General features: G+C 46.0%; 2 protein-coding genes across 2 annotated transcripts; both read right to left on the reverse strand.

The window, feature by feature from the left end:
* Positions 1 to 290: 290 nt before the first annotated feature.
* On the reverse strand, positions 291 to 10,520 carry IFI35 (interferon induced protein 35). The gene is made up of 7 exons (XM_016194173.2): positions 10,338 to 10,520; positions 3,144 to 3,239; positions 1,490 to 1,643; positions 1,312 to 1,418; positions 1,013 to 1,199; positions 818 to 924; positions 291 to 627 (listed from the first exon to the last, which is right to left on the reverse strand). Exons 1-7 carry the CDS (start codon positions 10,350 to 10,352, stop codon positions 436 to 438), a joined length of 858 nt encoding a protein of 285 aa, XP_016049659.1. The 5' UTR covers positions 10,353 to 10,520; the 3' UTR covers positions 291 to 435.
* Positions 10,521 to 17,236: 6,716 nt separating this feature from the next.
* Positions 17,237 to 20,352, reverse strand: RPL27 (ribosomal protein L27). The gene is made up of 5 exons (XM_007536834.3): positions 20,279 to 20,352; positions 19,959 to 20,041; positions 18,542 to 18,711; positions 17,422 to 17,532; positions 17,237 to 17,326 (listed from the first exon to the last, which is right to left on the reverse strand). The coding sequence occupies exons 2-5, from the start codon at positions 20,037 to 20,039 to the stop codon at positions 17,278 to 17,280; spliced, it is 411 nt and encodes a 136-aa protein (XP_007536896.1). The 5' UTR covers positions 20,040 to 20,041; positions 20,279 to 20,352; the 3' UTR covers positions 17,237 to 17,277.
* Between the last annotated feature and the right edge of the window lie 1,267 nt (positions 20,353 to 21,619).

Below are 21,619 nucleotides of genomic sequence, written 5' to 3' on the forward strand. Positions count from 1 at the left end.
CCCCGGCTCCCCACCTGTAGGGGGCTTGCTTCACAAGTGGTGAAGCAGGTCTGCAGGTGTCTATCTTTCTCTCCCCCTCTCTGTCTTCCCCTCCTCTCTTGGTTTCTCTCTGTCCTAACCAACAACAATAATAACAACAAAAATGATCAACAAGGGCAACAAAAGGGAAAAACATAGCCTCCAGGAGCAGTGGATTTATGGTATAGCCTGAGCCCTAGTGATAACCCTGGAGGCAAAAAAAAAAAAAAAAAGAGAGAGAGAGAGAGATAAAGAAACAAGCAAGAAGACCGTACCATGTAACCACTTTTACTGCTATGGGCTTCATCATTAATCCTTACCCACTGGTGCTCAGCATGACCTCTGTTACCTAGGCATCAACCCTAGCCTGGGGGAGGACCTTAACAGAGGCTGGGGAATGATAAACAGGGCAGCCTCCTAGCCTGATTTGGAGGTGAAGACCACCAGGCCTCGATGTCCTGGGGGCACAACTGTCAAGGCCTCCACCTCTCCACCCCCACGAGTGGGCTTCTGGAAGTGGATCTCCAGGATATCGTGCAGCTCTGGGCCATCCAGGACATCGGGAATGTTGCATACCAGCACCGACTGAGGCACTGGCTGGGTCTTGATCTGGAAAAGGAGCCTGGAGGTGAGGAAAGGTTCCCAGAGACGGGGTAGGTGCTGGCTGACTATGAAGTATGGAAGGGGGTGGGAGGCTGGAGAGGCTGGCTGCGGTAAGGGGTTCTGATCCTTCTTTGGGCCAGTTTCTGGCAGGCACACAGCTTCCCTTTCCAGCCCCCACTCCCCACCTCACACTTACCTCAGCCTTCTGAATCTCCCCACTCATGTAGGGAGAGACTCTCAGCGGGACATGCTGCCCACCCAGTGGCACCATGAACTGGCCAATCTTGCATAGGCGCTGGGCCACTGTGGGAGCAGTGGGGGTAGACTTCAGCATCAAGAGTGATCTGTGGCTTGTTGGCTCTCTGTCCTAGTGTGGTAGCAGGGCCCTTACCTTCATCTTCAGTGAAGCCCAGCATGACACCCCCTTGTAGCAGCTCCCGAGTCTCCACATCACCACCCCCATTCCTGGTCTTGCCAAAGAAGATCTCCAACTTGTCTAGCAGCTCCTCCTCACTCAGTTTGAGCCAAGCAGGAAAGCCACTGACCAGTACTCTCTGGCCACTCATCTGGCTGGACACCTGGGGTACACCAAGACAAAAAAGATTCCATGCACAGCCCCACTCCCAGTGCCCAGGTGTACAGGGCCCTCTCCCTTCTGAAATATGTCCCTTGATTGTGCCATGCCAGAACCTGAATGGTGGTCACCATGGGCAGCTCCACAGGCTGGACCTGCACCTGAAGTCGGCACTCCTCCATGTCAATCTTATGCTCCTTTTGTTGCAACACCTGCTGGGCCACTGAGTCAGAAGAGACAGGGTCAGCACTGAGAAAACTTCCAGCCTCCCTCCCAAGGCTTCCCCAAGCTCACCCTTAGGGTCATCGAAAGTGACCAGAGCTGAACCTCCAGTCAGAGGGTAGCAGATCCTCAGGCTGGAAATCAAAGACTTAGGCTCTTCCCTAGTCTGCTGAGCGTGTCCACGGAATACCAGGGGGATTTTAGGCACTGGGAAAGGGATCTGGGGCTGGGGAGAAGGAGGCCAATACAGTCTCTAAGGGTAGAAGAGTTCCCCACTCCCTCCCAGAAGGGAAGTGTCACCAGGTTTATGTGACTGCACAGGGAATCCATTTATTGGAAGGAGCTGGATAAACTGGGGGTGGGGTGGAGAAGTGACAGGCAGTGGTGCCCTAGTGAAGCCCACATAGTATGAAGCACAAGGACCTGTGCAAAGATCCAGGTTCAAAAACTCCCTACATTTAGGGAGGACACTTCACAAGTGGTGAAGCAGGCCTGCAGGTGTCTTTCTCTCTCCCTCTCTCTATCTCCCTTTCCCCTCTCAATTTCTCTGTCCTATAAAACAAAATGGAAAAAAAAAAATAGAGGCCAAGGTGGTGGCTCACCTGGTCAAGCACACAAATCATGGTGCACGGGAGTTGGGCAGTAGTGCAGAGGGTTAAGCACACTTGGCACAAAGCACAAGGATCAGGTAAGGATCCTGGTTTGAGCCTCCGGCTCCCCACCTCCAGGGGAGTCACTTCACAGGCAGTGAAGTGCATGGTCTGGGAGGTGGCACAGTGGATAAAGCATCAGACTCTCAAGCGTGAGGTCCTGAGTTCAATCCCCGGCAGCACATGTATCAGGGTGATGCCTGGTTCTTTCTCTCTCCTCCTATGTTTCTCATTAGTAAATAAATAAAATCTTTTTAAAAAAATCACAGTGCACAAGGACCTGGGTTCAAACCCCTGGTCTCCACCTGCAGCAGGGAAGCTTCACGAGTGGTGAGTCAGGGCTGTAGGTGTCTCTCTGTCTCTTTCCATCTCTATCTCCCCCTCCCCTCTCAATTTCTCTCTGACTCTATCCAATAATAAATAAATTAAATAAACGGATTAGAATATTTTAAAAAATCAGAGGAAGACCTAGTGAGGGTTAAACTGTTGTGTGGAAAACTGGGAAATGTTATACATGTACAAACTATTGTATTTTATTATCAACTGTAAACCATTAATCCCCTAATAAAGAAATTTAGGGGCCATGTGGTGGCACACCAGGTTGAGTGCACATGTTAACAATGCACAAAAACCCAGGTTTGAGCCCCCGGTCCCCACCTGCAGGACGAAAGCTTCACAAGTGGTGAAGCAGGGCTGCAGGTGTCTCTGTCTCTCACCCTCTCTATCACCCCTCCCCTCTCTATTTCTGGCTGTCTCTATCCAATAAATAAATAAAGATAATAATAAAAATTTTAAATAAATTTTAAAAAAATTAAAAAGAAAAAATATTTAAAAAAAAAAACATGGGATAGGGGAATATGAGTTAAGCCTGTACTGGCAGGCACTTTACCTACAAAATCTTCATTTGTTCAAACATGAAGTTTCAGGGTAGGTAGCTCTACTTTACAGATGAGCAGGCAGGTTCTGCAAGCTCAAATAGCCACTGAGGTCACATAGCAAGGAAGTGAGAGGGCCAGGGATGAAACTAAGAACTCCTCAGTTGTTTCTGCCAGCCTGTGCTCCTTCTCCCAACTTACTGCGTTCTGGGGGTTGTGCCTGAGTGTCTTCAGCTGCTGCAACTCCAGCAGCCTCTTCTTCAAGCTGTCCTGCTCTGCCCGAAGAGCTTGGAGGGACTGTTAGAACAGAAGGGAACAAGCAAGCACCTCCTTGCATTTCCAGAGAATGAATGAGCAGAGAAGGGGGTCCTATTCTGGAAGAATAGTCTCCAGCAGGAGTGGGGACTTAGAGTCACAAACCTCATATTATTATTAATCAACACTTATTAAGCATGACTATATGTCACATACTGTGTTAAACCTATTTACTTATTCACGTGTGTTTTTTATATTTACCAGGTAGAGACAGAAGAAAATAGAGAGCAAAGTGGGGAGCTATAGGAGGAGAGAGACAGATACCCATAGCAATACTTGACAGCTTGCAAAGCTTTCCCCCCTTCATTTGTTCACACATGTAGGTGTGGGACTGTGGGGCTTGAACCTGAGTCCTTGTGCATTGTAATACATGCTCTCAACCAGATGCGCCACCACCTGATCCCTTAAAGATTTACTTTATTGATTACATATCAGAGAGAGCTTCACATGAGGCAGGGAGGGAAAGAAGCCAGGGCACACTGGTGCATGTTGTGCTGGGGATAGAACTGGAACTGGGCAGGAGGACCCAATACTCTACCAGTTGAGCCATTTCTCTAGTCATTATTTTGATTTTTCAAAGATTTATTTATTGGTTTATGAGAAAGAGAGAGGGAGAGAGAACCAGAACATCATATGGTATATGTGGTATAGGGGATAGAACTCAGAGCCTTGCTTGAAAGCTTTATCAATTGCACCAACTCCTGGGTCACTGTTAAACCCTTTATGTGGGTTATGCCACTCAATTCTCACAACAGTCTTAGGAGATAAATATCCCATTGTCTTTATTATTTTATAGATGGGGAAGTTCAGAGCAGTTAAATTACTGACCCAGATCACTTGGTCCCTGGTAATCAGACTTCAAACTGCTAATCTCTTCACGGTGCAAGTGAAGAAATACAGCCTGGGGCAAAAGAGACTCTCGTGCCTGAGGCTCCACAGTCCCAGGTTCAATCCCCTGCACCACCACTTAGCCCACCTCTCCCAGTCTGTCCTATTATTGCCACCCTTTAGTCAGTGGCCTCAGGATGGGGTTGTAATCCAGGATAGGTCCAGAGAAAGTGATGACAATAGGGGCAGGGGAGTGACATCCAGATACAGATAAATGCACCCTTGTCCAGGAGCTGTTAGTTAGCTGAGTTCACCCTGGGTTAATATATGGGTGTGGGTAGATAGCATAAGGTTATGCAGAGACTCTCATGCCTGAGGCTCCAAAGTCCCAGGCTCAATCCCCCACACCACCATAAGCCAAAACTGAGCAATTAAAAAAAAAAAAAAAAAAAAAGCCTGATCTGATATATAAGATCAGCTCAGAGAAAGCATGAGCTCACTTGGGAAGACTGTCCTGGTCATCTCTGTATCCCCAGTGCTCTGCAGAGTTCCTGGCACAAGCAGACATTCAGTAAATGTGTGTTGAATGAATAACAGTATGGGAACACATTACAGAGAGCATGGAAGAAATTCAGTGTGACTTTATTCTGTTTTTGTTTTGTTTTTTGATTTATTTTCCCTTTTGTTGCCCTTGTTGTAGTTATTTTTGTTGTTGTTATTGATGTTGTTGTTGTTGTTAGAAAGGACAGAGAGAAATAGAGAGAGGAGGGGAAGACAGAGAGGGGGAGAGAAAGACAGACACCTGCAGACCTGCTTCACCGCCTGTGAAGCGACTCCGCTACAGGTGGGGAGCCGGGGACTCAAACCAGGATCCCACACTGATCCTTGAGCATTGTGCCACATGTGCTTAGCCTGCTGCACTACCGCCTGACTCTCTCTTTTTTTTTTTTTTAATTTCTTTATTGGGGAATTAATGTTTTACATTCAACAGTAAATACAATAGTTTGTACATGCATAACATTTCCCAGTTTTCCATATAACAATACAACCCCCACTAGGTCCTCAGTCATCCTTCTTGGATCCAACTCCCTTGTTTTTGTGTTTTTCCAGAGCACTGTTCAGCTCTGGTTTATAGTGGTGTGGGGGATTGAACCTGGGACTTTGGAGCCTCAGGCATGACAATCTGTTTTCATAACCATTATGCTATCCACCCACTTTATTCTGCCTTAACCAGAAGAAAACTAGGACTTAATCAAATTAGGCTGGTAAAGGCTGGGCAGTGATGCACCCAGTTGAGCAGACATATTAAGAATTTGCAAGGGGGAGTCGGGCGGTAGCTCAGCGGGTTAAGCGCAATGCAAGGACCAGTATAAGGATCCCAGTTCGAGCCCCCGGCTCCTTACCTGCAAGGGAATCACTTCACAAGTGGTGAAGCAGGTCTGCAGGTGTCTATCTTTCTCTCCCCCTCTCTATCGTCCCCTCCTCTCTCCATTTCTCTCTGTCCTATCCAACAGTGACAACATCAATAGCAACAGTAATAACTACAACAATAAAACAACAAGGGCAACAAAAGGGAATACATAAATAAATAAATAAAAATTAAAAAAAAAAAAAAAAAAGAGTGTGCAAGGATCCAGCTCCAAGCCCTCAGCCCCCATCAACAGGGGGGAAAGCCTCACAAGGGCTGGAGTGCTGTAAAAGACAGCCTCTCTTCCCCCTACCAACCCCCCCACTCTCTCTCTCTCTCTCTTGCTCTCTCGCTCTCTCCCCCCGCATCTATCTAGAGGAAAGAAAGAAAATGGCCAAGAGGAAGTGGCGTCGTGTAGTTCCAGAAATAACCCTGGTGGACAGCAAAATAGAAAGAGTATGTCCCTGGCAATGGATCACTTCGCCTCAGCTTTAAGTTTCTCCATCTCCTAATTATTCTAAACATTTATTTTTTTAAAACATATTTATTTATTATTGGATAGAGACAGAGAAATTGAGAGGGGACGGGAGATAGATCAGGAGAGAGACAGAGAGACACCTGTAGCTCTGCTTCACCACTTGTGAAGCTTTCCTTCTGCAGGTGGGGACCAGGGACTTGAACCTGGGTCCTTATGTACTGTAACGTGAGCATTTAAGCAGGTGTGCCACCACCTGGCCCCAAGATTTATTTATTTTTATTATATACATAAAGAGAGATAGAGACAACATGACACTGAAGCTGTCTTCAATGTGGTGGAGCCAGACTCAAATCTAGGTTGTGCACTCGGCAAAAAGCAGTGCACTCTCAAGCAGATTATTTCACTAGCCCTAAAGATTTATTTTCGGGGGCCGGGTGGTGGCACACCTGGTTAAGTGCACATGTTACAATGTACAAGGAACTGGGTTCAAGCCTCCAGTCCCCACCTGCAGGGAGAAAGTTTCACAAGTGGTGAAGCAGGTCTACAGGTGAATCTCTGTCACTCTTCCTGTCTTCCCCTTCCTTCTGATAGCTGGCTGTCTCTATCAAATAACTAAAGATTTTTAAAAAAGATTTATTTTCTGGGCATAATGGCTATGCAAATAGACTCCAGCTATGATCTTTCTGGTACATGTGCTGCCAGGGATTGAACTCAAGACCTCATGATTGAGGGTTCACTGCGCCACCTCCTGGACCACACTTCCAATGTAATTTTTAAATTTTATTTTATTTATTGCCACCAGGGTTATCAATGGGGCTCGGTGCTGGTACTTTGAATCCATAGCTCCTGGCAGCCTTTTTTTTTCCTTCTAGTTTTATTTATTTATTTATTTATTTAGTCTCCACGGTTATTGCTGGGGCTCAGTGCCTGCACCACAAATCCATTGCTCCTGGAGGGTATTTTTTCCTTTTTGTTGCCCTTGTTGTTTATCGTTGTTATTATTATGATTATGATTATGATTATTATTGTTACTGCTGTTGTTGTTGTTGTTGGATAGGACAGAGAGAACTTGAGAGAGGAGGGGAAGACAGAGAGGGGGAGAGAAAGATAGACACCTGCAGACCTGCTTCACCACTTGTGAATCGACCCTCCTGCAGGTGGGGAGCCGGGACTCGAACCGGGATTCTTATGCCAGTCCTTGAGCTTTGCACCATGTGTGCTTAGTCCTCTGCACTACTGCCTGGGCCCCCCTCCCTTTTTTTTTTTTTTACCAGAGCACTGCTCAGTTCTGGCTTATGGTGGTGTGGGGGATTGAACCAGGGACTTTGGAGCCTCAGGCATGAGAGTCTCTTTGCATAACAGTTAGGCTATCTACTCCACCTCTATTTCCTTTTTAAAAAATTTTTATTTCAAGGACCGGCATAAGGATACCGGTTGGAGCCCCCAGCTCCCTACCTGCAGGGGAGTCACTTCATAGGTGGTGAAGCAGGTCTGCAGGTGTCTGTCTACCTTTCTCTTCCCCTCTCTGTCTACCCCTCCTCTCTCCATTTCTCTCTGTCCTATCCAACGAGGAGGACATCAATAACAATAATAACAACAACAATAACTACAACAATAAAACAGCAAGGGCAACAAAAGGAAATAAATAAAATATATTTTTAAAAAACTACGAGGGCAACAAAAAGGAAATACGTAAATAAATATTAAAAAAAAGAAAAAATTATTTGACAGAGCAGATACAGAGGGAGAGAGACAGAGAGACACCTACAGAAGACCTACTTCACTGCTCATAAATCCTCCTTTCTGTAGGTGGGGATCGGGGACTCGAACCTGAATCCTCAGGCATAGTGATATGTGCATTTAACGGAGTGCACCACTGCCCGGTCCCCTGATCTTCCAAGTTTATTACTTAACTAGTTAATTAATTAGTTTTCTAGATAGAGACAGAAAGGCAGAGACAGAGTGAAAGAGATCACTGCACCGAAGTTTCCTTCACTGCTGTGGAGGCCAGGCTCAAACCACGCTCATGTATAGGACAAAGCAGCAAACTCTCTAAATGAGCTATTTTTCTGGACCCCAGTGCTTTTAATTATTTTTTCCCATTTTACTGGAGTTAATGGTTTATAGTATAGCTGATTTTTAATTTAATATTTTAGTTATTTGTTAATGAGAGAGACACAAGAGAAAGAGAACCAGACATCATTCTGGTGCATACATTGTCCATGATCCAACTCAGGGCTTGAGTACTTGAGAGCTCAACATTCTGTCCACTAAGCCACCTCCTGGTCTGCTGACCACCCATCTTTTTTTTTTTTTTTTAACCAGAGCAGCACTATTTGGCTCTGGCTTGTGGTGGTGTGTGGCATTGAGCCTCAGCCATGAGAGTCTCTGCATAACCATGATGCTATCTCCCCCTGCTCCTGACCCCCATTTTTTAAAAAATAAATCTTTATAAACTTTTTATTTATGGGGGGGGCAGACAGTGGAACACTCAGTTAAGCACACATATTACATGCCCAAGGATGTGGGTTCCAGCTCCTACTCCCCACTTGTAGTTGTTATTGATGTCGTCGTTGTTGGATAGGACAGAGAGAAATGGAGAGAGGAGGGGAAGACAGAGAGGAGGAGAGAAAGATAGACACCTGCAGACCTGCTTCACCTCTTATGAAGCAAAGCCCCCTCTAGGTGGGGAGGTGAGGTATGGAACCAGGGTCCTTATACCAGTCCTTGTGTTTTGTGCCATGTGCGCTTAACCTGCTGCACTACAGCCCGGACCCCAGTACGATTTCATTGTCACTCAGACCCCATAATTCTTTTCCACTTTTCCCTCCTCACTGACCTTTGCTTTGATGCAATACACCAATCTTCTAATTTTTAACAAATTATTTTATGGTGCCAGGCAAATATCATAATGGTAATGCAGAAGACTTTCGTGCTTGTTTTGCCTGTCTTTAAATTTTTAATGGGGGAAGTTAATGGTTTGCAGTAAATACAATTGTACATGTACAATGTGGTACATGTGTAAAATTTCTGTTTTCTGCAGAACACTCACCCCCAGCGTTGGCCCTCCTTTTGCCCTTGTTTTAATGGGATACAGATGGTCCAACTAATGCATAAAAGCATACCCCTTACTTCTGAGCCACCTCTCTAGGCCCTAGCAATTAACTAATTAATTAATTAATTTTACTACATCACTGCTCAGCTCTGGCTTATGGTGGTGTTGGGGGAATTGAACCTGGGACTTTTTTTTTTTTTTTTTGTCTCCAGGGTTATGGCTGGGGCTCGGTGCCTGCACTACAATCCGCTTCTCCTGGTGGCCATCTTTTTTCCCATTCTTGTTGCTGTTGGATAGGATAGAGAGAACTTGAGAGAAGAGGGGAAGACAGAGTGGAGAGAAAAAGACACCTGCAGATCTGCTTCACCACCTGTGAAGTGACTCCCCTGTAAACAGAGAGCCAGAGGCTGGAACCGGGATCTTTGAGCCGGTCTCTGTGCTTAGTACTATGTGTGCTTAATCTAGTACGCTATTGCCCAGCCCTCAAACCTGGGATTTTTGATGCCTCCGGCAGGAAAGTCTTAGTTTAAGGGGTCAGGCGGTAGCATAATCATTACTATTGTTTTTAAAATATTTATTTATTTATTTATTCCCTTTTGTTGCCCTTTTTATTGTTGTTATTATTGATGGCGTTGTTGTTGGATAGGACAGAGAAAAATGGAGAGAGGAGGGGAAGGCAGAGAGGGGGAGAGAAAGATAGACACCTGCAGACCTGCTTCACCGATTCTGAAGCAACTCCCTGCAGGTGGGGAGCCGGGGGCTCAAACTGGGATCCTTATTCCTGTTTTTGAGTTTTGCGCCATGTGCTCTTAACTTGCTGCACTACTGCCTGACTCCTGGCATAATCATTTTGCTGTCTTCCCAACCCTCTAGAGCAATTCTTTTTTTTTTTTTTTAAGAATTTATTTATCTATTCATGAAAAAGATAGGAGGAGAGAAAGAACCAGCCATCACTCTGGTACATGTGCTGTCAGGGGTCGAACTCGGGACCTCATGCTTGAGAGCCTAGTGCCTTAGCCACTGTGCCACCTCCTGGACCGCTAAAGCAATTTTTATACTTTTAGGAAAAGCATCCACACAAGGGATTCATGAGCTCAGAGTACAGGTTACAGGAAAAGTGTCTTTGATGCGGTGGTTAAGGGGAGTTACTCCAGAGGAAGAGCGAGGCCCAGAAGTGAGAGTCCCCAAACCTTCAGCAGGTCCAGGGTGGGCAGGTTGCAGGTTGAGACACCTGCCAACTTCTAGTAAAGGGGGCGGTGTGTTCTTACCATACCCCCCAGTCCCACCCTATAAATGTCCCTCCTTACTTACCAGTGGCGCTGACATGGATCTGAAGTCTGGATGACAAGAGCCAATACCTAAGAGGAGCAAGAAACAGAGGAATAAGGAGGCAGTCCACAGAGACTAGAATAATTTTGGTGCCTTCTAAGAGGCTTCTGTCTCCCTCACTCTAGCACAGGAAGGCTGTTTTCTTTGCTTCCACTTTCATTTCAGTGAAATCCCTGCCCTGCAGTGCTCACTGCGCCCCCAGCTGGTTTCCCCACACCTGGGAGGAGCCTTTCCAAAGGGAAGTTTACTTTCTAAATGCTTAAGTTTCTGGGACAACAACCCCAAGAATTGTAAATAGAATGTTGTCTCTAATCACTCACCCCCCAGTCTATCAGGCCCAGCACAAGCCCACTGGCAGAAGTCTTGGTGATGATAGCTCCCCAGAACACAAGCAGATACTGATAATTAGAAATACAACCAGGGCAGATAAAGCCCTACCATCGAGTTTGCAAAGCTGGTATTTGTGGTAACAGCTAGCATGTGTTAACAGCTCAAAATGAATTCTGCCTTTTCAATCTTCAAAGCTCAGGGAGTTAGTTCTGTCTCCCCATTTTATAGCTGAGGTTCTAGTGGTCCAGGAGGTGGTGCAGCAGATAAAGTATTAGACTCTTAAGCATGAGGTCCTGAGTTCAGTCACTGGCAGCACATACGCCAGAGTGATGTCTGGTTCTTGCTCTTCTCCCATCCTTCATAAGTAAATAAGTAAAATACTTAAAAAGAAAAGAAGTAGATGAGGTTCTAAATTTCTCTCTCTCTCTTTTTAATCTTTATTTATTGGATAGAGATAGCCAGAAATCAAGAGGGGAGGAAGAGATAGAGAGACACTCAAAGGCAGAGAGTAGATAGCATAAAGGTTATACAAAGAGACTCTCATGCCTGAGGCTCCAAAGTCTGTTCCTTTTTTTTTTCTTTTTAAAATTTTTTTTTTTTTTTAATTAATGAGAAAGATAGGAGAGAGAGAGAACCAGATATCACTCTGGTACATGTGCTGCCGGGGATTGAATCGGGACTTCACACTTGAGAATCCAATGCTTTATCCATTGCACCATCTCCCGGACCACTTTTAAATAATGTTTTTTAAAAATATTTATTTATTTATTCCCCTTGGTTGCCCTTGTTGTTTTATTGTTGTAGTTATTATTATTGTTGTTATTAGTGTTGTCATTGTTGGATAGGACAGAGAGAAATGGAGAGAACAGGGGAAGACAGAGAGGGGGAGAGAAATATAGACACCTACAGACCTGCTTCACCGCTTGTGAAGTGACTCCCTTGCAGGTGAGGAGCCGGGGCTCGAACTGGGATCCTTAAGCCAGTCCTTGCGTTTTGCGCCACCTGCACTTAACCCGCTGCATTACCACCCGACTTCGTATTTTTTAATAGGATTTTTTTTCTTTTTAAAAAAATCATTTATTTTCCTTTTTGTTGCCCTTGGTTTTTTTAGTTTTTTTTATTGTTGTTGTAGTTATTATTGTTGTCGTTGTTGAATAGGACAGAAATGAAGAGAGGAGAGGAAGACAGAGAGGGGGAGACAAAGACCTGCTTCACTGCCTATGAAGCGACTCTCCTGCAAGTGGGGAGCCGGGGCCTGGAACTAGGATCCTTAAGCCGGTTCTTGCGCTTTGCGCCACATGCACTTAACCCACGGCGCTCTGCCCAACTCCCAAGTCCCAGTTTCAATCCCATGTTCCACCATAAGCCAGAACTGAGTAGCGCTCTGGTAAAAAAAAAAAAAAATCAAAAAAGTTTATATGTATTGAATACTGATTTGCTTGTTGTATATGCAACCAAGTTCCTGCAATTTAAATATATCCCTTTACAGCTAAATATAACTAGAATCATTGAGTCCTTTTTAAAAATATTTTATTTATTAATTAATGAGAAACATAGGAGGAGAGAGAAAGAGCCTGACATCACTCTGGTACATGTGCTGCCGGGGATTGAACTCATGACCTCATGCTTGAGAGTCTGATGCTTTATCCACTGCACCACCTCCCGGACCACCATTGAGTCCTTTAAAAAAATTATTTTAGAAAATATTTTATCTTTATTTATTGGATAGAGACAGAAATCAAGAGGAAAGGGGGTGATAGAGAGGGAGAGAGACAGAGACACACCTGCAGTCCAGCTTCAACACTCACAAAACTTTCCCTTTGCAGGTGGGGACTGAAAGTTCAAGCCTGGGTCTTTGTTCGTTGTAACATGCGCTCACCCAGGTGTGGCGCCACCTAGTCCTGAGTCACTGAATCTTTGTTGCTCTATCTCTTTTATTGCTACCAAGGTTATCACTGGGGCTCGGTGTCTGCACTACGAATCTACTGTTCTAGTGGCTTTTTCTTTTTTTCTTCTATTTTATTTGATAGGACAGAGAGAAATTGAGAGGGGAGTGGGAGAGGAGATAGAAAGAACGACACATACGGAACTGCTTCTGCTTCATTGCTTGTAAAGTATCCCCCCTGCAAGTGGGGAGCAGGGGCTTGAACCTGGGTCCTTGAGTATGGTAACGGGTGCAGTGCACTCAGCCAGGTATGCCACCACCCTGCCCCATTAGTCTCTTGATCAGAGCCCATTTCACACAATGTAGCAGTGACTTTTTTTTTTTTACTAGAGCACTGCTCAGCTCTGATTTTTTTAAATATTTATTTTATTTATTTATTCCCTTTTGTTGCCCTTGTTGTTTTATTGTTGTAGTAATTATTGTTGTTGTTGTTGTTGGATAGGACAGAGAGAAATGGAGAGAGGAGGGGAAGACAGAGAGGAGGAGAGAAAGATAGACACCTGCAGACCTGCTTCACCGCTTGTGAAGCAACTCCCCTGCAGGTGGGGAGCCGGGGTTCGAACCGGGATCCTTATGCCGGTCCTTGTGCTTTGCGCCACCTGCGCTTAACCTGCTGCGCTACAGCCCGACTCCCTCAGCTCTGATTTTTTAAAAATATTTATTTTCCCTTTTGTTACCCTTGTTGCTTTTTTTTTTTATTGCAGTAGTTATTACTGTTGTCGTTGTTGGCTAGGACAGAGAGAAATGGAGAGAGGAGGGGAAGACAGAGACGGGGAGAGAAAGACAGACACCTACAGACCTGCTTCACCACTTGTGAAGTGATTCCCTTGTGGGTGGGGAGCCGGGATCCTTTTTTTAAAAAAATATTTTATTTATTTATTAATGAGAGGAATAGGAGAGAGAGAAAGAACCAGACATCACTCTGGTACATATGCTGCCGGGGATTGAACTCAACACCTCATGCTTGAGAGACCAATGTTTTATCCAATGCGCCACCTCCCGGACCACAGAACTGGGATCCTTAAGCCGGTCCTTGTGCTTTGTGCCACATATGCTTAACCCACTGTGCTACCACCAGATTCCTGTCAGCTGATTTATTGTGGTGTAGGGGACTGAACGTGGGACCCTGGAGCCTCAGGCATGAGAGTGTCTTTACATAACCATTATGCTATCTACCCCTGCCCTAGCAGTTACTTCTTAAAAATTAATGGGGGGGGGGCAGGGTTAGGGGGGGCAGGGCTGGGCGGTGATGCACGGGGTTAAGCTCGCATAGTACAAAGTACAAGGACCCATGCAAAGATCCCAGTTGGTAAAGTAGGTCTGCAGGTGTCTTTCTCTCTCCCTATCTCCCCTTCTCCTCTCAATTTCTCTGTCTTACCCAACAAAATGGAAAGAATGGCCACGAGGAGCAGTGGAGGCAAAAATAAATTAACTATTGGGAGATGGTGGTGGTGCACCCAATTACTCACATATGACTATACTGAACGACCTGAGTTCAAGCCCTAGCTCCCCACCTGCAAGGATGAAGTGGAGTGCTTCATGAGCGGTGAAGCAGGTCTATAGGTGTCTCTTTTTAAAGACCAGAGCACTGGTGTATGGTGGTACTGGGGACTGAACCTTAGACTTCAGAGCCTCAGGTACTAGTCTTTTGCATAACCATTATGCTGTCTCCCAGCCCCTCTTTCTCTACTCAGTTCTGGCTTATGGTAGTGTGGGGGATTGAACCTGGGACTTTGGAACCTCAGGCATGAGATCAATTCTCTCTATACTATCCAACAAAATAGAGAGAAAAAAAATAGAGAAAGAATGAATGAAAGCCACCAGGAGAAGTGGATTCATAGTGATTGCATGGAGCCTCAGTGATAATTCTGGTGGTAATGAAAAATTAAAAAAAAAAAAAAAAAAGAAAATTAAAAAGTTTTTTTTTTCCCTCCAGGGTTATCACTGGGACTACTAATCCACTGCTCTTGGTGGCTATTTTTTCAGATAAGACAAGAAATTGAGAGGGGAGGGGAAGATAGAGAGGGAAAGAAATAGACATCTGCACACCTGCTTCACCTTTTGTGAAGTGACCCCTTGTAGTTGGGGAGCCAGGCGCTCAAACTGGGATCCATGTGCTTTGTACAATGTTCACTTAATCTGGAGTGCCACAGCCCAGCATTCCCGTTGTTGTTATTGTTGTTGGATAGGACAGAGAGAAATCGAGAGGAGGGGGAAAACAGAGAAGGGGAAAGAAAGATAAGACACCTGCAGACCTGCTTCACCACTTGTGAAGCAACCCCAGGTCTACAGGTGGGGAGCTGAGTGCTCGAACCGGAATAAAAAGTAATTTTATTTTTACTTTATTTGCCTCCAGGGTTACTGCTGGGGCTGGGTTCCTACACGACAAATCCACTGCTCCTGGAGGCCATTTTTTCCCTTTTGTTGCCCTTATCATTGTCATTACTATTATTGTTATTACTGCCATTGTTGTTGGATAGGAAAAAGAAATAGAGGAGGGGAAGACAGAGAGGGGGAGATAAAGATAGACACCTGTGTAGTCTGGCAGTAACGCAGCGGGTTGAGCACATATGGTGCAAAGCTCAAGGACTGGCTTAAGGATCCCTGTTCAAGCCCCCGGCTCCCCACCTGCAGGGAAGTAGCTTCACAAGTAGTGAAGCAGGTCTGCAGGAGTCTCTCTCCCCCTCTGTCTTCCCCTCTCTCCATTTCTGTCTTATTCAACAATGATGACAACAATAACTACAACAATAAAACAAGGGCAACAAAAGGAAATAAGTATTAAAAAAAAAAATTTAGGGGCCGGGTGGTGGCACACCTGGTTGGGTGCACGAATTACAATGCACAAGGACCTGGGTTCCAGCCCCCAGTTCCCACCTGCAGGCAGAAAGCTTTGCAAATGTTGAAGTGCTGCAGGTCTATCTCTGTCCCTCCCCTTCTCTATCACCCTCTTGATTTCTGGCTGTCTCTATCCAATAAAGATGATAAAAAATTTAAATAAATTTTATTTAAAAAAGTTTGAAAAAAAGGTAAGACACCTGCAGACCTGCTTCACTGCTGTGAAGTGACCCCCGCCCCAGGTAGGGAGCTGGGGGCTCAATCCGGGATCCTTACTCTGGTCCTTGTGCTTTGTGCCACATATGCTTACCAGCTGTGCTACCGCCCGCCCCTTTGATTTATTTATTCCCTTTTATTGCCATTGTTGTAGTCATTGTTGGATAGGACAGAGAGAATTGGGACAGAGGAGGGGAAGACAGGAGAAAAAGACATCTGCAGACTTGCTTCACTACCTGTGAAATGACTCCCCTAAAGGGGGGGAGGCGGGGGTTGAACTGGGATTCTTATGCAGGTCCTTGTGCTTCGTGCCATGTGCACTTAACCCGCTGCATTACCACCCAACTCACTTTTTAAAAATTTTATTTTTACCAGAGAACTGCTCAGCTCTGGCTTATGGTAGTATGGTGTACTGAACCTTGGACTATGGAGCCTCAGGCATGAGAGTCTCTTTGCATAACTTTTATGCTATCTACCCCCACTCAAAACTAATTTTTTATTACACATGAGAATGGGTTTCATATAAGACAAGCACAGGGATAGTGTGTGTATGGTGGTGGTTTTTGTGTCAGGTGTTTGTCAGAACAATACCAGGGCCCCAGGTATTGAACTGGGAACTTCCAGCATGCAAGCCCAATGCTCTATCAGTTGAGCTATTTCCCTGACCAGTAATAGCTAGTTAATGCATTGCATTAATGATAATTTGCAGAGTATTAGATTACTTTAAGTACTTTTATTTTTTATATTATTTCCCCTTTGTTGCCCTTGTCTTTTGTTGTTGTTGCTGATGATGTCGTCATTGTTAGATAGGACAGAGAGAAATGGAAAGAGGGGTTAGCGACCCAGTTTAAGTATTAGGCAGTACTACCACTGTGCAGTGATCCAGGATTCAAGTCATCTGACAAAGTTTCTGTAAAAACAGCCCTCCCCCACTTTTTTTTTAAATTGCCACATTATTTGCTGACGCTCAGTGTTGGCACTACAAATCCACCACTGCTCCTGGCTGCCATTGTTTCCTTTCTAATCTATACATGATAGACATCATCAAAATTCTTACATACCTCATTCATTGGAGAATTTCATCATAAAACTGATTAACAGGATGGGGAAAACAGCACATTATACAAAAACAGCATGGTCCCAATATCCCAGGCTTAACTCCTGAACCATCATAAGCCAAAGCTGAGTACTGCTCTCACTACTCAGAAGGGCAGGAGATAGCCATCTGGGCTCAAACTCCCACTCTCCACCTCTAGTGGGAACAAATGATGAAGCAGGTGTCTCTTTCACTCTCTTTAGTTATTGTTCCTCTGCAGGTGGGAGCCATGGGCTTGAACCTGGGTCCTTGCACACTGTGATGTGAGTGCTCAGGCAGGTGTGCCACCACTTTGGCCCCCACTCTCATTCCCTATGTTGTCCTCCTCTCCTCTGAATTATCTGTTCTATCTTTACAAAAAACCCACAATCAACACCAAAGCTTTTCAGTCCCAACATGCATGAGTTCATCACATGTATGTGTCCCTTTCCCAGCATATAAACACATCAAACAGACAAGCAGGTTTTTTTTTTAAACTTTTAATGACTGAAACAAGATGTCTAAAATCGTAGTTTTTGGAAGAACCATTTGTTCTTGCCAGTCTTGTACCTAAAGGACAAAAAAGGGACACAGATGAAAACAGGGAGACAAAAACAATTTAGCCCACAACAGCAATCACACCCAAGCAACCATAAAAAACTTACCTTTCCTCAAACTTGACTTTTGCCTCTCGACGTGCCTTGCGTTTAAGAGCAGGATCTCGGAAGACATCCTTGTTGACAACAGTTTTGTCCAAGGGGATATCCACAGAGTACCTAGAGGACAATGGGATTTCAGGGTTTGGCTCCATAGGAACAGCCATTGAAAGCACCCAAGTCACGGGTGGTAGCGCAACAGGTTAAGCACATGTGGTGTGCAAAGCGCAAGACCAGCTTAAGGATCCCAGTTCGAGCCCCCAGCTCCCTAGCTGCAGGGAAGTCACTTCACAGGCGGTGAAGCAGGTCTGCAGGTGTCTATCTTTCTCTGCCCCTCTCTGTCTTCCCATCCCCTCTCCGTTCTCTGTCCTATCCAACAATGACAACAATAAAAAAAGGGGGGAGCAACAAAAGGGAATAACTATTAAAAATTACCCAAGTCTAAATGAACAAATTACCCAAGTCTAAATGAACAAAAGGGAATAACTATTAAAATTACCCAAATCTAAATGACATCCTGTCCTTCCGCATGGAGCCAGTGAGACAACACAGCACTTCATCACCAACATTAAACCACAAGATAATGGCTTTGGGCAGTTATTGTCCAGTCATTTAAAAAACTTACAATTAGGGGGCCGGGCAGTAGCACAGTGGGTTAAGTGCATGTGGCAGAAGCACAAGGAATTGTGTAAGGATCCCAGTTCAAGTCCCCCGGATCCCCACCTGCAGGGGAGTCACTTCACAGGAGGTGAAGCAGGTCTGCAGGTGTCTTCTATTTCTCCCCCCCCCCATTTCTGTCCTATTCAACAACAACGACAGCAATGACAACAAGGGCAAAAAAAAGGGGGGAAAAATAGCCTCCAGGAGTAGTGGATTCATAGTGCAGACACTGAGCCCCAGCAATAACCCTGGAGGCAAAAAAACCTACAATTAGTTTGGACAGTTGGTAGGCTAGGTTGGTTTTCTATTTGTGTGGATGGAAGCAAAACATAAACTCTGATTGAAAACTCCAAGCTGGAGGGGGGGAAAAAGTCCTCTCATTGAAATGGATACAAACTTGCATATATTTAGCAAGACAGAAAAGGGGGGGAAATCAGTCACCTTCATTTTCATTCATGAAAACACTCACCTCGTGGGCATAAGGTGATTGTAATTATAAACTTTCACGAAAGACTTGATCTTTGACCTCTTGGCGATTTTCTTCTTGCCCATGGCAGCTGTCACTTTGCGTGGATAACGGTCAATCCCAGCCACCAGAGCATGGCTGTATGGCCTGTCTGAGGTGCCATCATCAATGTTCTGAATGAGTAAGAACATTTATTATTAATGAAGAGATGACTTGGGCCTTGTGCTAGACCCCTGGTAGGTAGGGCATTTACAGCAAGGACATTGTCATTCCCCAGCTCTCTAAGACAACAGAGATTAATAAACAAGTTAGAAGCTACACTATTTATCCAGACAAAGGCAGTATTTACTCCATCATGAAGAAGCTGGGAACAGTTCTTAGGAGGGAAAAGATCTGAGGGGTAGTGGAAAAGAAAAAGTAGAGGAAAAGATCTGGGTAGTGGCGCACCTTCTTGAGCACATATCACAACGTGCAAGGACCCAGATTCAAGCTCCCTCCCCCGCAGGTCTCTCTCTCCCCTTTCCTCTGGATTTGTCTCTATCCAATAAAAAAAAAATCCGAGGGCTGAGCGGTAGCACAGTGGGTTAAGCGCACGTGGAGCAAAGCGCAAAGACCCGTAAAGATCAGGGTTCGAGTCCCCAGCTCCCCACCTGCAGGAAGTCGCTTCACAGGTGGTGAAGCAGGTCTGCAGGTGTCGTATGTTTTTCTCCTCCATCTCTCTCCATTTCTCTCTGTCCTACCCAACAACAACAGCAACGACAACAACAACAACAAAATGGCAGAAATAGCCTCCAGGAGCAGCGGACTCGCAGTGCAGACACGAGCCCCAGTGGTAACTCTGGAGGCAGAGAGAATAACCAACAACACTGCTCAGCTGTTTTACAGCGGCGCGGGGTTTGAGCTGGGGGCCTTTGGTGCCATAGGCGTGAACAGCTCTTTGCATAACAAACCACCCCCCAGCCCTAGACTCCAATCTCCCAAAACTGCACTCCCACCTCCCGGGCTGCCTGAGGACGAGGCTCAGGCGCTGCCCCGTCTCCTCACCGTCACCCAGAGCTGCCTGCGGTTTATGTGGCCAGAGGCCAGGAGTCGGGCAACTGCAGGCGGCCACGATGCCGGGGTAGCAGGCAAATGCACCCTTTGCCTAGAAACCACTCCACCCTCCCCACGCCCCACACACAGCGCCTAGTCCTCTGCGACCACAGGTGGCTTAGCGTCGCTGAACTCAACAGTGGAACGAGCCCCCCGCCCCGCAGGACCGGCTGACAGCGTCCGCGGGGCAGCGCCTGCGTCGTGATCGCGAGCATCAGGAAACGCCGGTCTCTCGGCAGCAGCGCACGTGCCCGTTCTACCCACAAGTGTTGCCCTCCGGCCGGCCCCACCCCGGGACGCGGCGCCGAGAGGCTCGCGAGGCCGGTACCTTCACGATGACGGCTTTGCGTCCAGAGTAGCGTCCGGCCAAAACCAGCACCACCTTCCCGGGTTTCATAAACTTGCCCATTTCTGTAGCGAAAAGAGAAAAGGCAGCTTTAGAAATCCGAAGGGCCAAACTTTCCCGAACCGGCTCCCGCTACAAGACCAGGTTGCCGGCGCGGAATTTCAGGCTGCGTTCACTGCCGTTCCGTTCCAGACCGCGCACAACGGAGTCACCAGTGGCTGAGAAACGGAAAACACCGGTAACTCGACCACCTGGGCGCGGATGGAGGAGGATTGCAAGACCCTGCCCGAGACTTCACTCACCGACAGCAGCCACCAGGGCCTACAACAAAAAAGGAAGAGCCAACACTTCCGTTAACCTTTCACCCCGCCGAGCCGTGACCTCACTTCCGGCTCCTCGCACATCTCACCGCGCTTCTTGTATGACGCATAAAACCTGTGTCGCGGGCGGAAGAAGTTTTTGAGAAGAAAGCTGGGCGGGGCCGTTCATTTTTTTTCAATTCAACCTTTTTTTTTTTGCCCTCAGGGTTATTGCTGCGGCTCCGTACCTGCACTGTGAATCCACTGCTCCTGGAGGCCATCTTTTCCTTTTGTTGCCCTTGTTGTTTATCATTGTTGTTATTATTATTATTGTTATTGCTGTCCTTGTTCGATAGAACGGAGAGAAATCGAGAGAGGACCGGAAGACAGAGAAGGGGAGAGAAAGACACTTGCAGACCTGCTTCATCCCTTGTGGAGAGCTGGGGGCTCCAACCTAGATCCTTAGGCCCGTCTTTGGCTTTGCGCCATGTGCACTTAAACCCACTGCGCTACCTCCGGCTCCCCTTTTAAATTTCTTTATTGGGGGATTAACGTTTTACAGTCGACATTAAGTACAATAGTTTGTACATGTATAACATCAAATCAAACGTTATTAGCAACTACAACCTTAGACACGAGTTCCCTTGCCGGGAGGAAATCGCTAGGTTTGTTTGGCAGTCTGTCGGCTCAGCTACTTCGCTACCCTCTTGATTGTACTTTTCTTCTCTGGCGCTGGGAAAGGGATACAGTATGGTAATATGTGCACTTAAGCTGGTGTGCCACAGCCCGGCCCTGAGACACAGTGTGAAATGTACTCGTTTTTAGGACGGGGGGGGGGGGGGGGGGGGTAGATAGCATAGTGGTTATGCAAAGAGACTGTCATGCCTGAGGCTCTGAAGTTCTCCCCGCCCGCCCCCGCCCCCCCCACCACCATAAATCAGAGCTGAGCAGTGATTTGTTGTTTCTCTGTGTCTTTCTCTCTATGTAGCTCTCAAAAATAAAATAAATAAAATACTTGAAAAAAATAAATGTACTGGGCGGGGGCAGATAGCATAATGGTTATGCAAAGAGACTCTCATACCTGAGGCTCCAAAGTCCCAGGTTCAGTCCCTTGTACCACCCACCATAAGCCAGAGCTGAGCAGTGCTCTGGTGTTTCTCTCTGTGTCTTTCTCTGCATCTCTCTCAAAAGTAAAATAAATAAAATACTTAAATAAAATAAATGTACTTTTTTTTGGTCTCAGAACACAAAATAGGACATTTATTAGTGCTAGATTGTGTTGAGGTCAGAGAGTGTGCTTCCTTTAATACTTTTCTTGGTATTTTGCTGGCCCAGGCAGTTGGT

This window comes from Erinaceus europaeus, chromosome 12 (assembly GCF_950295315.1).
Source record: "Erinaceus europaeus chromosome 12, mEriEur2.1, whole genome shotgun sequence".
NCBI lineage: Eukaryota > Metazoa > Chordata > Mammalia > Eulipotyphla > Erinaceidae > Erinaceus > Erinaceus europaeus.

Coding starts and splice junctions, on each gene's coding strand:
- RPL27 (XM_007536834.3), bottom strand. CDS start 20,039: ATGGGCAAGTTTATGAAACCCGGGAAGGTGGTGCTGGTTTTGGCCGGA. Junction 17,533..18,541: donor AATCACCTTATGCCCACGAG/GTGAGTGTTTTC, acceptor ATTGTCCTCTAG/GTACTCTGTGGATATCCCCT. Junction 17,327..17,421: donor AAAGTCAAGTTTGAGGAAAG/GTAAGTTTTTTA, acceptor TTTGTCCTTTAG/GTACAAGACTGGCAAGAACA.
- IFI35 (XM_016194173.2), bottom strand. Junction 1,200..1,311: donor CCATGGTGACCACCATTCAG/GTTCTGGCATGG, acceptor GGTGTACCCCAG/GTGTCCAGCCAGATGAGTGG. Junction 628..817: donor GGGAGATTCAGAAGGCTGAG/GTAAGTGTGAGG, acceptor CTCCTTTTCCAG/ATCAAGACCCAGCCAGTGCC.